The sequence below is a fragment of the Orussus abietinus genome, unplaced genomic scaffold (assembly GCF_000612105.2).
Source record: "Orussus abietinus isolate OABI.00-Male unplaced genomic scaffold, Oabi_2.0 scaffold2, whole genome shotgun sequence".
NCBI classification, from domain to species: Eukaryota; Metazoa; Arthropoda; class Insecta; order Hymenoptera; family Orussidae; genus Orussus; species Orussus abietinus.
The window spans coordinates 1198358-1215587 of record NW_019396012.1 but is presented as its reverse complement, the minus strand read 5'-3'; the positions used below and the strand labels follow the sequence as shown (position 1 = coordinate 1215587).

The 17230-nt window shown below is 57.8% G+C and overlaps 1 protein-coding gene across 1 annotated transcript in view; it reads left to right on the top strand.

Moving 5' to 3' along the window:
* LOC105700428 overlaps positions 1-17230 on the top strand; it is a 120374-nt gene that overhangs the window by 28835 nt on the left and 74309 nt on the right. Inside the window, exon 3 of the mRNA XM_023434557.1 lies at positions 11010-11112. Within this exon, the coding sequence (XP_023290325.1) occupies positions 11010-11112 (103 nt within the window). The remainder of the gene's footprint in view (positions 1-11009; positions 11113-17230) is intronic.

Here is a 17230-nt window from a genome sequence, read left to right as displayed (position 1 = left end):
GCGCCTCGTTTCGTGTCTCGGTCTCGAATAGTTTAGGACTGTTTAACATAATGGCCGCGCCGATTCGGAAGGCACGGCAGGGGCCCGGGGTGGAGTGCGGCATAGGGCCAACAATTTGGCGGACTCTGGTCTAATGTCAACAGATTAGCCGTAATAGTGAAATTACACCCGTTGGTCTCTCGGCTCGCGAAGTCACGTCTCCTCTCGCGGCCGTAATATCCTCGCAATCGGGGCCCGGGCCCCGGACCGGCAGATTTTGGTAATGCTAGGGCCTTTTTTCGACATTATACGCGCGGGACGAGAGGTCAAACGGCCTTTACCGGGCCCAGATTACATGCATTATTCTTCGGGACGAGCGACGTAGTCGGAGTGGGACCGATTATATCGGCGGGATGGGGACCCAGGGCCCCGGATAGTAGGATAACCGGGGCGCTCTCCCCCCGAAATTTTCCGCCACCTTTGCATATACCCTCACTTATACGCCAATTTTGGATTCCACCGGTGGTTTTTGCTTTCCACCTCGTTCCGCCACCTTTTTATTTCCCCGTCGCCTTTGTCTTCTAAGCTACGAGACATGGCTCTCCCGGGGCCCGGGCCCCGTCCTCTCGCGCGAACCCGGATCGAAAATCCCCCGGGTGAGTTATGCGCATCGTCGATGACGAGGATGACGAGAAGCGATGACGGACGAACCGGAAGCGACCGATCCATTGTCGAGAGATCTTTGCGGATGCCCCGCTCTCTCCTCTCTCTCTCTCTCTCCCTCCCTCGGGAGCTTTCATGCATAATCTATTACGGGCTTTTAACGACGCGAGCCACGACGAAGGCATTCGGCCGGCTCACGTCCCCGTTCAGGGAATCGATCTTCCGCGGTCCGAGCTCTCTCATATTTCACGAGTGTTTTGACATTCGCCTCGTAAGCGGCGTTTCGCAGTCGCCGATCGGAGTAGCCGAAGAGCTTTCCGCGGTCGGAAGCGCGGATGAATGACGTCTTCGCGTCGTTTGATCCCTGGCGGCCTCCTGGGTACCGATTCTCGAGTTCCTGCAGAATTTTTTTTTCGCACATTAATAGACTCATATGAAAAATCTTGCATTGTTACGAAGTCGCGTAGATGGTCAACATTTAAAAGCTTCGTACGAAACTGTCAATTTCCCATGGGAAAATCGATCGCATGAATTCCAGAATGGGTCGTAGAATTTATCTTTCCTTTATCCAAGAGTCGGATGACAATCGGTAAACGCGGTGATTCGCAACGGGAAGGACCACTCGATGGGGGATCGCGACGTGGTGAGATATCCCTCTCTTTCTCGAGGGACCTCGTCGAGTCCGACGATTATCCGCGGTCGCCCTCGCGCAGTCATCGCCGAGATTCTCGTCGCGTCATTTCCCGTAATGCGATACGCGCGGTCCCGCGAGTCTCCCTCGGCATCACCGGCGAGCTATTAATCTATCGGCCTTCGGTCGCCACCGCGCAGGAAGGCGACATACATATTCAGCACGCGATCCTCCGAAGAGCGGGGACGAAGGGAGAGGACGATAGGAACCGAGGAATCGCGCGAAAACGCCGGGAATCTTGGAAGCGGAGAAAAAGCGGCGGGATCGATCCGCGGAGCCTCCCGGAAGCTGTCGAAGGTAGGAGGCGGAGGAGGAGGAGGACAGGGAAAGGAGAGAGAAGCCCCGAAGAGGACGCTCCTCTATATATCGAGCGTCCTCCGGTTTTTCGAATTTCTCCGATTCCATCCCCCCCGGAGGAAAGGGGGGGCCAATCGGGTCCACCCTTAAGCCCGGCAAGGGTGGATCCAAGGAACCTCCCTCAACCGCCACCCCCCGCGGTTCTCCAGGAAAGCGCTCCCTCTCCTCTTTTCTTTTTTTCCCCCTTTTTCCCTCTCGGGACCCCATCGAAATGCGCAAGCAGAGGATGGAAACCCTGGAAAACTCCCCCCGGGACGCTGCCGGAACACGATTTTCCCCTTTTCTTCCGGCCGTTCCGCCGGTGTTCCGCTCGCGGATGGCACTCACGATCGGTTTCCCTTCCGGAGGACTCGCCCTCCCCTTTCCATCTCCTACGACCGAGCGTCGCCGCCGCTTCTTGGGCGGAGTTCGGCGGTCGATACGGATCGACCCGAGTATATCGATACGTCGAAATTAACGGTTATAGAGGACTGGCCCTGCGGATTCGGCACCGGGGACGCGATCCGCATCTGCCGTGGCATTAACCCCCCGTCCCGACGGACGTCCGACAAAAGTGCGGTATCGCTGGAGGCGCCAGGTGTGACCTACGCGGATCTCTCCTACGCCTCCGCCGTCTCCTCTACCTTTATTACTTTTTAATATATATCCCCGCTCCCGTCCCACCCCCCCTTGACTCGTCCTTTTGCGCGTCCGTCTCTCGGCCGCTGCGAGATATATCGAGTGCACGGCATCACCCGGGAGAGATCGATACGCCTCGTTAGAGGGCGCTCCTCGATAAGTCCGGGGGAAAAATATCCCCCGGGGTCGGGCGGACGCCATTTTTCTCGAGACGCCCGGCGTCGCTCCCCCGAGTCGCCGCGGTCTCGTCCTCGCGCGCGCACCCTGCTCGTACAATATTTGACGAGGACGAGAAGTGTCCGAAGGGATAACTCGTCGAAAAGCGTGCCGAGGCCCTTTATCGAGGGCGCCCTCCGATCTCGCGGAACTCGCGGCCGGATCGATGGGAAATCGCGGCCGCCGATTGGCCGGGATTTTACCCCGCACTTGGCCGTCGGGTCGCGCGGATTGGCAAAGCCTCCGGAGTGGCGAACCCCGAAGAGGACCTTGTTATTAATCACGATGCTGCCATCTCCAAGGGCAGGGCTTGCTCGTTAGCGGGCTCGGCGGAAGGGGCAGGGGGCCCGGGGGTTGGGGTCTTCGGGGCTCGGAGACGCTGGGGGCTCGGGGGTGGCCATCTCTTAATTACTTCCGCGCCAATTAACACCGCCTCGGATAAAGAAGGGGTAGAACGAGCGCCAATGGGAGCGAGTTCCGAAAAGAGAGAGGGAGTCCGTACGCGTACGGTCGGCGCGCACTTTAAAAGTGCTCCGCTTAAATATCTCGCTTTCAGCTGCCCCCCTCCGCCTGCCCCCCCGCGCGGTTGCCGATAAGCGGACCTAACCTCCAAATTCGGAACGGTTCCATCGATCGGTCTCGTCTCGGTCGTTGCGCCGCGACGACGACCCTCGACCGCGCGATCGGGAGCGACTCGTCCCTAGGTCCTGGAGGAGCGGTCGCGGGTCTCTCGGCGAGGAGGATAGGGAGTAACCCGATCACGTGCCACGGGGTCTGGGGGATTTTCGGGGGATCTCCGGGCGCGGAGAGGGCAGGGTCGCGCCGCCAGGGGCAAGGGGGAAAGAGCAAAGATAGCCGAGAGGGATCAGCTGCGGTCTTCCGAAAGTGGAGTCCCACGGGAAGTCAATCAACCGGCCTTTCTTCGCCCTCCCGGCGAGGGGTCACCGCTTCCCGTCCCGTTCCGAGATCCCCCCCCGCCTCTGCGGAACGATCGCCGATCGCCCCCGCCGACGACCTCGGGGGTCCTCTCGGTTTAATCCGGTCTCCGTGCGACGTTATTATTCATCGCATGGAGAGGGTGGATAACGAGAAAAAAAGTCGAAATCCACCACGCCCTCGCGGGGAGGAGGAACGAATCACGCGGGGGCGCGTCGCCGGAAGTCGCGACGGATCGCGTTACGCCGTAATCGTGATAAAGGTTAGCCCGGGGGGGGTGCGGGACGCATTCCGCCCCCCCCACGCGATGAAATAACGCGACCGGTCGGGGTCGGGCGCGAAGGGGGCGGATCGTCGAAGACCGGTACACAGCAAGTAGAGGGTGAACCGAGGGTAGAAGGGGGTCGGCGATTGGCATTTAATTAGCGGCCGGATGACCGCCGCCGCCTCCGGATCAATACGCCGCCCCCGGGGCCAGTGTGCAGGAGGCAGCCCTCCACCCCCGCCGACCCCCCGCGAAACCGTACCCGACGGAACCGAACTCGTTTGCTTCGTCCGAGACCCGAACCCTTTACCCTCCCCTCCGGCGCAACCCCTCCCGCGACCCTCGCTTTCTCTTTCTCCCTCGCCCCGGCTGCCTGTGCCACCCTCTCTCTCTCTCTTTCTCTCTCTCTCCCTCCTGACGCGCCCCGAGCCGCCATTCTTAGCCAACCCACCCCGACCGGGCCCAGCGCACTTCTACGTGCGTCGAATACGCGCGGATCGCGGAAACGCTCGCGCCTCGAGTATAGTAAATCGCCGACAGGGTGGATCCGGGTGAGACGCCGCGGATCCGCCGTCGATCCGGCCAACCCTGAGATGGGGCCCCTCCTATTTGCCTACGTCTCCTCGCGGAAATCGTTAACTCATAGTCGCCGACGGGCCGTGTCGTCGTTCGTTATTCGGGGAACGAGATGGCCCGGGAGGGCCCGGGGAGGGAAGGGGCCCCCTTTCTTCGTCCCTCCCGACCGGCCGAACACGGCTGGGCCTTGCTCGCTCGTCGAATCCCGAGCGGACCGCGAGACCGAGTCACGGCGAGCCTCCGGCGTCATTGTTCCGCGAGAAAGGAGGACCGCGCCGCCGGTCCCGTGCCAAATCAGTGTTTATGCTGAAAATTATGGCAGCTCGAGTAACAAGCTCCGAAAATATCGGCCGCCGGCAGCGGCTCTCATCCCGCCGCTAACCGTCGGCCGGAACGGGATAGAACCGCGCGGAACCGACGCCGGACGGAATCCAGACCGCGGGGCGTTTCCGCCTAATGAAACATCCATCGCGTGCCCGGATCCCGCGGGATCTTCGGATGATATAAAAAGGTCATTCTATACATATAAATATATATGTATAAAACGTCAAAATATTTATTATACTTTTTACCGAAACCCGGTGCGCCGAGTCATTTGAAACTCCATACACGTGATTATGGACGCCCTAAGGAAGAACGCGGTGCTCGTGAAATTTCAATGAAGATCATGTACTTTTGACTCTAGTCAGGGATGAATATGGAAATTTCGATTTTGTTGGTTTTGTCGTCGATCGGTTTTTTTTTTTTTCCGCGGACGCGGAAATCGAAATCGGGCCCACTCTCGATATCGGGGTGGACGGGTTCCGGAGAGGGGTTCGATCGGCGAAGCACCGCTGAACCGGTCCCGCGGTCGAGAAACAACGAGGAGTGTATAAAATACGGGACTTGTTAACAATGTTCGCACCTCCGGTGCCCCGGTGTGCGTGGCCGTGCGGGCGCACGCACGCGGAATCCAGGCACGTATGGCGCGCGGGGCCCCTTTCGGCGACGGCGACCTTCGCCCCGGAGATGCCGCGAGGATACTTTATTCCCGGGGATTTTTACGAGCCGATATATCACACATCGACTCGGCCCTCTCGCAACGACGGTAACGGCCGCTCTCTCCGAGGAGAGCCGGCCGGGGGTTGGCCGGGCATTATACGCGCCGAGCGGGCCCCAAAAAAAAGGGGGTCCGGGGTGCAATTTCTACCTCTCGCGTGTTTCACGGATCGCCCGGCGGAGACGTATAGGGACGGCCTAGCTTCGCGGTAACTCACCGGCCGAGGGGCCCTTTCGATTATCCCGCGGAAATTTGGGTCGGCGGGTATTCCGTGGGGATTTCGAGAACGGAGGGACGGGGGCGGTCGCGACTCTCCGGGGGAATGATCCCTCGAGGAGGGCGCTCTCCACGTGGAAAGGACTCCCCGTCGAGGTGCCCCCTTGGTGCGTCTATCCCGCGGTTCGTCCCGCGGAATGGCGACGAGAATACGGTAGGCCGCGCGCGGAACGACGCCCCCCGGGTGATGGATTTAATGATAATTAAATGTCCGAGGTCGAGCCGATAATGGGACGGCTTCCCGTCGAGTTTGTCGACTCTATCGATTCGTCTACCCCCGTCGATTCGCTTGCGAACACTCCTCCGCCCGGTGACGACCCCGTGGCACGAGAAATCCCCATCACGTCGGGTAGGCCCGCGTGTCCGCCAGGATCCCGCCGTTACGGGGGTCCCTGCCTCCGGGACGGTCAGTCCGCGACGTCCATGCGTCACGAAGGGCTTTGCGGAGGCTCGAAGGAGACGAATTTCCACCCTGGACCTGGCTCGAGGACGTCCGAATCCCGGATTGATCCTCGAGGAAACCGCCTGACGAACCCCTAGGTATACGAAACGGGGTACGCGCCTTCCTTTATTTCCACGGATGGACGAGGGGTCGCTGCCACCTTTTTGGAGTGCCAAGGAGGTCGCCCTGAAATCCGGGCTCGCGACTCCGCAGACCAAGTTCGGAGGGTTCGATCGGTTCGGGTTCCACCCCTCTTAAGCATTACTCGGAAGGCTGTCCCGTGCCAGGAAGCCATCAGGCCGGGATATAACGACGACGTTCGACCCCCCTGGCCGCGGTTTCCTTAGCGAATGCAAATCGGGGCCGCGCTCGCGTGTGTCACTTCATTTGGCGAAGTGTGGCCCCCGAGTGTCGTGGCCGGGGTTCGGCCTGGATACGCGGCACGCCAGGGGCCCCCGGGTCCCACCCGGTGCGCCATTACGATTCATTTTCGTTTAAGGATCGACGAGGCGGCCCTGGCAAGGTGTGGCCGTCACGAGGAATGAAAAGTCAGCCCTCGGCGTGCTCTATCGTGCGCGCAGCCCTCCCTAGACAATGCCGATCGATAGCGCGGCCGGGCGACCAATCGGAAATTGCCGATGAATCGGACGATGGATCAAAATACGCTCCATTAGCGGGCCCGGTCATCCGACCGTCGTGCCCGCGATTCGCGGGGAGGGGACCAAGGGAACCCGACCTCGTGCGTGAAATTCAATTCGCCCGGCAATTATTAAGAGACTAACGAGAAAACTCCGTAATTGTCCTTGCCGACCACGTGAGGGGGGCCTAGTCTCGAGGGGCGCTAGGGAAAGGGTTGAGGTAGAAAAAAACGTCCCACCGAGGTTGGCGGCCGGTCAGGGTGCGGGGAAAATTCCGCGCGGGTTATTACATTTTATGGGGTGATATCCCGTGGCGGTGCCGCGGCGTTAACCGTCCATATTGTTTTTTCCAATGGCATTAGGAGCCATCCGCGACGCGTGGCCGGACCGTCGCGGGGCAACCGGCGCTTTTACGGGTTAAGAGGCAACCCCCGGGATTACGGCCTACCCCCGGATCCCTCTCCCCCGACTAATCCCCGGTTATTTTTCACGTGCCGAGCGGGCGATAATGAGATTTGAAAAAAACCCTCCCGAGCCACCCCCGCCCCAGGTTCTCCGGAGGGTGGCGCCAAAAGGACGCCTCCTTGCCGGAGCGGAGGATCGCCGACGTTTTTACGATTTCCCTAAATAATTGAGGGGACCCCCCGAGACCGCTTCCCGAGGTCGCCGGACCCCCTCGACGAGTGATCTCTCTTTGCGCCTCGAATTCTTTGGCCGCGCCGCCACCCTCTCGGTCCGCCGTCCGGCGTGTCGGTGGGCGCGCGAGGCTTAATTAAAATGGCCGAAGGAGTTATTAAAATTATCTCGGGGCCTTAAGACACGGTATATATTAAAGGGCCGAGAGCGGCGGGGAGCGGAACGCCGGCGAGCCGGCGACGGTGACCCGGCGATCTCGCCGATATTATTTCATCGCCGGTCGAGGTTAGGTTAGCATAAGGCATGACTTAGTGGTCCTGGGGGTGTCGTACGTCAGCCCCCTCCTCCCCCCTCTCTCTTCTGAACCTTTTCCTCTCGGCGATATTTTGTCGCCGCGTTATATTTATCGCTCGCCCCTAGGACCTCCCTTTCCCCTCGCGCGCGGTTATGCCGACGGAATCGGCGCGTTATCGCCGGCTCCGCTTTTCTTCGCTCGTCCTCTTTCCTCCCTCCCTCGTGCTTCTCTTCTAGTCCTTCGCCTTTTTCTACCGCGTTTCGTATCTTTTTCTTCTTTTTTTCTTTTACATACATTTATATACATTTTTACAATCCTTTTCTCTCATTCACCCTCGTCCCTTGACTTTCCATGCGCATGTAACGTTTGCACTGCGGAGTTGGTCGCGCGTGCCACTCCTTACTCCCGTATATATACCTACATATATCCCGTATATACGGGGGACGAGTTAATTCCGCTACATTTGAACGCGCTCCGGTAATGGGCAGATATATCACGCAAATTGCCATTGTGGTCGCGACAATATGTTAAAGAGCGCTTTACGGGTGGCTGTTAGCATTTCGTTTATTTCCCCGACAGCCGGCGAGCGCGCGACGCCTCCGCCGAGGAGGCCGCCAAAAAATAAATCAACGCCCCACGTTTACGGGGCCTGGCTTGTAAAAATCGATCCGCTAATGCTCCGGACGGCTTCATCCCCTATAAGGGGGGGACTCCCTAGGTTTTCGAGGTCGCCGAAATCCATGGACGGGGCGTCTAACCCGAGTCAAAGGGTTCCCTTAATCGGCGTCCGTTTCTTCGCGGCCACTTCAACCCTTAGAGAGATCCTCGGAAGTGACGCGAACGTGATTAACGGAGATCGGGGCGGCCCTCCCCTCGGGTGGCTTTTCGATTACGCGCGATTAATCTTCCTTTCCGATCGCCGGGAATCCCTTTGCCGGTGGCGGATCCTCCGCTTGCGGCCGGATCGACCAGCGACGGATTCTGCGATTTCGGGGGCTGATATCGCGGGGGTGGCGCGGACTCGGACCGGCCGAAATCAAATCCTCCGACTCATTAATAGGCTCTCGTCCCTCGTCGACGCGGCCAGCTTTATACTTGAGGTTTAATTCGGGAGGCGGCCAAATCAATTTGCCACGATGAACGCGTAGGTATACGCTGTTAGCGTTGCATTTGCGAATTCGGAGATTAGCGGGGCGTTCATTAAACGCGCCCGGGCTCGGCCTAACGCCGATCGTAATGCGGTTTCCACAACGGAAACGGGAAATCTGGGCGGAAAGAGCCCTTACCAGAAGTCTCGGTTAACCTGATATTCCTGATTACGTATGACGTTTTCTCGCGAGGCGAAGAAATCGCAGCTCATCCGACAGGGTACCAACGGGGTTGGTATCAAGCTTGATAAGGGTTGCGGATCACTTTTACTCCTGGGTAAGAGATCTCCGATTTATCGGGGTTGCTTTCATTTGCGAGGTTCTCTTTGCTCGAGTTTTTAGGAAATCTTTTGTTGTACGGTGTGAAGGGTGCTTTAAACGCAGCCGGCTTATGCGTGCAACCCCGCGTGGAATGAAGGGGTGGAAACCAAAATCCTGGCAACTCGGCCGCTCGCCCGGGACGAGGCGGCTTGATCACGTTGATTCCATTTGCAGGGGACTAAATTCGCAATGACATTAACATTCTATCCGGATTCTTTCGAACGGAAGTATGCACGAGGAGCGACGTGGCGCCGGAGGGGCCCCGATTATTTCGAGGGCCCCGCGAACGACCGGCGGGGCTACCTTTGGCGAAGGTTCCCTCGAGGCAAAAAACTCGGAATTCCACGGTACTTGGAGGTTACGGCAATATCGGGAAGCGCGTCGAAACCCAACAATGGAAAGTGCGTGTAACGCCACGCGCCCTACGCAAACGCGTTAACGCATTTTCCGCGGCTCGGGCGCACCTTGCGTATCCGTAACGACGTCGTTCACGGTCCCGGCTGACGCGCCATGCGGTGTTTCCGGCCCGGGAGAAGAGTAAACCAAATTAGGAGGGAAAAAGAGGAGACCCGGATCGAAGTCGAGGGGCTGGATGAACCTAGAATCCAGTTTGAGGCACGAACAAAATGAACAGCCTTATCGAAATGTTTCCTTGATGTAGACCTTTCCGTCATATTGAATTTCGTTTGTGACATTTTCTCACAAAAACCAGAAGTGTTCAAAAAATAAAGAAATTCCGAAATCCTGGAAATTTCGATTTTTCGACTCTAATGGGTTCTCCGACGTTAGAGAAATTCAGGGTCTTCCAGAACCTCGAAAATGTTTAAATGACCATTTTTAAGATTTTTTTCCGCGGCTTAGGGTTAAATCGGTCGAATTAGCGACGCTTATCGTCGCTGTGCGTCGTCGTTGCGGGGGATGCGACGCCCCGCGAGTAGTCGCGAGTCTGCGCGGATCCGCGCGCCTGCAGGTGGCGGGTTTATGTCGCTCTGTAATTCCCAGGGTTATTCGAAATAAGTAACCCGCCGCGAGCCTAATAAAACTCGGGGCCTGAGAAATGTTGTCGCGCCCCGATCTCGGGGGTACCCATTTTCGGGGGGACAGAAGATTCCCCGGCGAAGTCGCCGCGGTGGCACGGTGCCCTGTCTATATAAAGACACATGGCCGGGGGTCGCGTACGCGTCGGTTCATTTGTCTTTATATTAACACCGCCATGCGCCGCCGTAGGTGCCATAACAACCCCTCCAAGGATATTCGCCTTCGGAGTCGGCGAGATGGAGAGGGGCCAATTTCTCCCGAAAAAAGAGCGGCGATATTGTCTCGGGTAGACCATAGTCGTACCTTCCGAGGCGTCTTCCTCTACCACGGGAGGAAAAAAATGTCCAGCTACCCTTCCTCTCGAAGTCCACGTCGGGATTGTCAGTGACGGAGTGGCCGAGTTAATAGGACGAACGGTGGACGCGGCCTCGGAGGATAAAGTTCCCTTCCGCGGCCATAAAATGACGTCGACCCCGCGAGGAGGTTTTTCGGGACGCAGGGGGCGGAGGCTCCCCAGGGGTTAATTTTCGGCCGAAGGGTGGAAATATTCACGGTTCCTTAAAATCCGACAACCCCTCCGTCTCTTAGAAACCCTCTCGGGTGGCGTTATGCCAAACGGTCACTCAAAATACCACCACCACCCCCGGCGCCTCCGGCTAGGATCTCCTTTAACCCGCGCCGGGTCCAATCCCCTACCTCGCCGTATATTCCTAGCGGGGGAGGAGAATTCTCGTTTCTCCTCGGGATTTACGAGAAATTGCCCAAAACGTTTTCTCGACATTCCTAGATTAAATTTAAAGTCGACTAACTGCCTCCTCGGATCTTCCCTCTCGTTCTATATATAAAGGGGTAATAAGAATTCTTCTGCTCGACAGTCCATCCGATGCACGGCCAACGGATGCTCCTGCGACTCCTTCACCCCCGGGAAGCGACACCTGCGGTACTGTGGAAAGTGCCACCACGGCTGGGTACATCACGGTGAGTGATTTGCGCCAATGGCGGAATGATTAAAGGATTTACTATCGGGGGATGTCAGGGGGATGCAAAGCAAGGGTAGATCGAAGGCCCGGCATTATCTCCGTGGAGAAAATTCCGCGGATGTCCCGCGCTATTCCCCAGGGAGGAAATTCAATTTTCCAGCGATGACCGGTGACCATCCCTTAGAGCCGATGACCGCATCGCGGTCCACCCTCCGCGCCCCCACAACCCCCCGAGTGGTCAGCCCCGAGTATACTCGGACTTTATGCGATGTATCGCCGCTTCCTCGAGGTTTGGGGGGCTCGAAACCGTTCGGATACGTCGATACGCGCGATTACGTCGGTGTACACCCCCTCTTCCGGTGTGTGGGGGGTCGTGTATACCGATACACGTCGATACGTACCGATATACGCGGAAGGTACACCGGCCCTCGCAGGTGTACCGACACGTACGCTTACATGCGCGTCGCGGCGTGATACGAGATATACGGCTCCGTACGGTATCGCGCTTAAAATTCCGCCTGCTTGACCCGCGATAGATTGGACGCGGCGTGGCACGGAATACATATCAATTTTACCCTAGGGTCCCTAGGGATTTTCCGACCGGCTGCGGCGACGCCGCGTTCCTTTTCTTCCCCGCGGAAGGGAGGTAGACGCCCATACGTACTCGTCCGCGTATCCACGGGGGGTAAGGAAAGGGGGTAAAATGTCCCAGAATGGACTCGAACGCCCCTTTTGCAGACGTTACGAACGCAGATACAGTTTCTGGACGCGTCAGGTGACGTATCGAAATCAGCCGGAGGGAGGGGGAGAGAGGGACGCACACGATAGGCCGAGAAATCACGAGTAATACACTGACAAAGGCCTTTTTAAATTGTAATGAGCTGCCAAACGGTGAATTATGTGCCGTCCAAGTGCCATCGGGTCCTCAACAAGCCCCGTCCTATGAACCCCATATATCTGGCCCCTAACCACCCATCTACCCCACGTCATGAATATATTTACATTGATCGTCCGTCTCGGCATTTTTCATTTGCCCGTTGTGTCAGCCGCCGAGGTCCCTCTCTCTCTCCTCTCTATTTCTCGTCCCTCCTTACTTCGGGATGCTTTATTTATAATGTCGAGTCGCCGTACACGAGCGCGTCTCCTCTCGGCCCGAGCGTTTCCCCGTGTCCGATGACACGGAGCATGAGCGATGACGTCCGCGGAGATGCCTATAACGATCCTGGGAGCGAAATCGGGAGTCCAAGTCCCCCGGGTTCGCAGCGGGACGTCGGTCTCCATTTTATTTCCTACACGCATTTTTTTTACATTTTTTTTTTTGGTCCTCGGGGCGGCAACGAGCGATCGCACCCCTTTGGGCCCCTCGTGGCGAGATATCGGGCAGTTTAATGACATCGAGACCCGTCGAAGTCGTCCGGGAAGTGGAATTAGAAACTGAGGAGGGAAGGTGAGAGAGAAAGAGAGCCCGTCGGAAGGCGTCCCAAGGATGACGGGGTCGAACCGCTTCCACCATCTGCCCGTGCATCTGCAACTCTTCGGCCGCGGCAGCTGTAAGAGCGGAATCGACGCGCTCGCCCCTGGCCGAAGAAGACATCGCGCGTCGCCGGGGGAAGGGTTCCTCCCCCTCTTCTTCTTCCTCCTTTCGGACCGACAAGGCCCGGCGATAAATCACGCCGACGGCGTAACTTAAAAGTGACACTTACCACCCCCGCTCCCGCGGCCGTAGAACCCGCGGGGCGTTAATAAAGGCGCCTACAAACTGTAAATTACGGCGCCGCGCGGCTCCTCCAACCCCTTTCCCCTGGATCGGCCGGCAGGGCCAATGGGCGCGGCGGATCCAACGGAAAAGACCAATCGCCCCCTTGCGGGGACCCGCTCGCCCTTCTGGCTTTAAAACACCGGCCCTATTTGTTCTGATACGAAACCAATGCTAATGGCGATACGTCATGTCCACCCTCTCTCCGTGACGTCGCACCCCTCTCGCGTATCGGCTCTCCTCTATGAATCATCCCTCCGATGCTAATGTATCAATTTATCTTGGCTCGCCTTATTAAGGACTTCTTAAAGAGCGAGAGGAAGTTCCCAAATGGAAATCTCGTGTACGGTCGCGCGAGATCCGCCCGGTGTCCGCGGATGGGTCGGGATATCGAGGGATCGATGAATTATCAATTTTATGCTTTGCGGAAATCCTCCTTGTGGGTCGGTCGGTACATTGTACCCGGGCGTATGTCGGCATCCCCCTTCTTTCCCCGTTAATTGTTATTCCAGCGGGTGCCGCAAATAGAGAGTCGGGAAGATCAGGCGCGGCTTGGGCCGCGTCGGCGTTGGTGGGCCGCGTCGCGATGTAAACAGGCAGGCGCCGCGGCGCTTTACGACGCGTCGCGTCACCGCGCCGGTGTTTAACCAAACCGAGATCGCGTATGCGCCGCTTTTAGTGTCGCATTTGTCGTGAAAGCGTCGGTATGCGGGAACAAACATCGCGCGTTTACTCGCCGCGCGGTTTTAACCGCGAGGTGCGATATCACTCCGGAGGTCCGGAAAGTAAATGGGGAATTCTCGATTACCTCGTTACGTCTTCCTACCGGCAGCTGGTAATTTACCCACGCGACAAGACGGTCCATTTGCTTAGATTTCGGGGAGGCCTTGGGGGATCCGGCAATTCTTCCGATTACGCTTAAATATTGATGCGGACGTCCGGTGCGGATTAATGTGCCGTTCGAAGGAAGCTCGATCTCCGCTCCGGCCTTATTCCGCCGTTATTTGTCACGCGTCTTGGCTCCTCCGGATTACGAAACTCTCCCGGAGGATGGGCTTCGCCCCCGGAGGCGAGAAGACCGAACGGGACGAATTACTCCGAACAGAACCGGAGAGAGAGAGATTCCGACTGCCACCTCGGCGATGGGTCCGTTCTTTCACGACTCCAGCAACTTGGCCTCCACCTCCCGTCCCGTACATAAGCGATAAAAAAAAAAACAAACAATCACGAAAACCACAATTGTAACCGTAGCCATTTTGGGACAACCCGGGTAGACAATTGCGATAACCACCGTGACTTGGCAAGGGGTACTTCGCCATTTAGTCAAGGTAATTACAGGGAACGAGTTGTTTTACCGCGCCTATCGTAACCTCTTTACATCCTTTCTTCCTTTTACCAAATTACCCTGGTTGCCATAATCTCCTAGACTGGTCATCCCAATTGTTTTCCTTCTTCTTCTTTTTCTTATTTTTCTTTATGCACATATCGAGGGCGGATGGGCGTAAGAGAAACTTGAGGTTCGATTAATTCCTTTAATATTTATTTCTCCACGACTTACCCTCGGTCCCACCCTTGTCCCCGTCCATCCCTCGGGCACATCCCTCTCGTCCCTATCAGGCGGCCGATCCTACGAGGTCACGAATTTCGGAGATGACGAACGGTGTCCCTGGTGGGGGAGGCATTTATCTCGAGATAGCGCGTGTCCTGCGGGAATCTATTAGCGGGCTGGATGGATGAGAGGTTATTATATTTATACGGGAGGCACTCGCGGCGATAGTGCGTACGATCGTTTCGTGATTAATTCCCGGTACGCGGAGGCGCACGAGCGCGGAAGCCCCCCGTCGGCTCCGGGTCCTGGACCGCCATTTCGGAGGCTGCGCGGCCGCCAGGACGCACGCGAGAACGCCTCGATTAAAGAGTGCTCCGTAATGAACGTTTCGTCCGGTCCTACGGAGTAATTAATGGCGGACAGCCGATCGGTACGAGGGCCAGCCGTAATAATCGGTAATTATTCAGGATAATTAAATAATGCGGCTATCGCGCCGCGATCTGCGACCGGGTGGCCCGATCTCGGCCTCGGTTACACCCGAGGAGCGACCCACCTGGACCGTTCACCTGGAACCCTGGGAATCACCGACGATACCTCTTATCTTCGACATTACGTCGGACCGACCGGGAAATCCAGGAAAATTCCGATTTTCCTCTGGATTTTCTACCGGGTCGAAATGGGAGGGCGTCTAGAACGGTAGGACCTCGCCTTACCTCGTCCCGAGTCGCAAGGTCCGGCCAAACCGCAGCGTCTCTTCTGCGGTCGCGGGGGTCCCGCGAAGATTAACGCGTCGCTCTGGTATCACCGGTGATTGACAACGCCGCGACCGCGACAAAGCCCCGACGCCGAGGCGTCTCCCACCGGGGAGTTTCCGCAGTCTGAAAGTTGTCCGGATGAATCGCGATAATTGGGCGATTCGTTAATTGGAGGTCGTCTCCGCGGGGCGATTCCCGGGGTATTTTACATCCCCCTCGGGAGGAGGTCCCGCCTCGTCGAAGGAACCCCGGATGGCAGCGACGACGGAGAGAGGGTGGCCGAGCTCGCCCCTTTCGCTCGCGCGTTTTACCGCTCCCCCGCCGACCGTCTTGAAAGAAAGGGTTAATTAAAAACAACAAAAGCCATCCGCGCCATTAGCGCCCGTTTGTATGCGCCGCGTTACGATTATACCCGCGAGCGCGACGCTCCTCCGACTCCCAGGGGAGAAGGGGGAAAAAGGGGTACCGGGGAATCATCTCGAGCAATTAGCGACCCCCTCGCACCTGAAGGCGGTAATGGGGAAGGGGTGTTTTTAACCCCCCACGGGTCGATGGAATAATTGGAGGAATCGTTGGAAGGAACGGAGGACAGTGGCTCGGGGGGGGCATACGTAATTACCTGAAATCTGTTTCTCCCCTTTGCGTCGCACGGCATCGCATGATGATATCTGCATCCAGTATATCACGGAATGTCCGGAGAGGTGATCCGCGAGCGTGTGATTACCTCGTAACGAGCGTGGTATATACGATTCGGCAGTGGGTACCGCGGAAACGGGGAAACGACACGCCGGGCCGGAAGTGGAAATGGAAGGTCTACGCGGAAGCGCCTTGTCACGGGGGATTTGCATTTTACCATCCCTGGACAAGCTAATTGCACCCGGTTACGCGCCATACCGGCAATTAGCGGGCGCGATATCATCGTCGCCGCCACGACTCCTTGGCTAGCTCGCCGAATAAAGAATAATCGCGGTATTATTTAAATGGGGCACCTCCTTATCGGCCGAGAGTGGATCGACCCACGGGTAGGAGTTCCCGTTTCGGTGATTACCGAATCCTGGGGAAATTTCTCTAGGTAAGGTCGACCGAGGGGAATTTTCAATCGTCGAGAGGCTGCGTTCTGTTTCAATCGGCGAGGTCAGGAAAGCGGGGAGGAAGTGCCGTTCTGGCCGCTGACGGGGGAATGATTTGTGTCCGCGGCCGAGTCCTCGAAGAGGGGCCCGCGATGCCGCGGCCACGCGACCGCGCGCGGTTTCCGCGTCTCTCGGCGCGGATCGCGCGAGCGCACGATGGTTTAATTACGCCCGGTGCTCGGTGCGGTTTGAACCGTGCGGTAAATCTTCCCGATGCGCCGCAAAGGCCGCGTCTCGGTGGCGCGCGACGCGCGCGTTTAATTACCGGCCGCGAGGCCCGGCACACGCGGATGGAACTCGGAAGGACAGCGAGATCCTCGGAGGAGATCGAGGAAAGGACTCGCCGGCGATCCCGAGGGTGATTTCCGCAAATTCGGGCTCGATTTCCCGACTCTCCTCCGGGAAGAGAGAGTCCGGTCCCCTTCCCCTAGGTCGCCGGGCCATCGACGGCCGCATCCGGAGGAGTTATCTCCCCCGCAAATATATATTAATGCCAGTGATATATCGGCTAGCCCGCGAGGGACAAAACCTTAAATATTGGATAAGTTGGTCCGCGGTCGGTCCGTCGGGACCAAATCTCGATGATGGATGGTCCGCCGCTGACTGTCATAACAGCCTCCCTATCTCCGCCGACTTCGCGGACGTCGAACCCTGGCGGGGCGACTCGCCGCGGATCCTCCGCCTCCTCGTAGAAGGCGAAGAGTCCCTGCCCCGTTCCGAAGACGCGGAATCATTTGACTAACTCCTAAGTCGAATTCCCGCGATCCGCGAGATCCGAAGGGAGCTCCGCAATGACCGCGCGTCCACCCCCCGGGCTAATCAAGGCGCCCAGGGGCGGAAAGTCTCCGCGAGGTCGGTCCTCCGGCGCGGCGGGGCGCGACAAAGTTCCGCGGCGCGGTTTATTGGATTCGTCCTGATAATTCCCT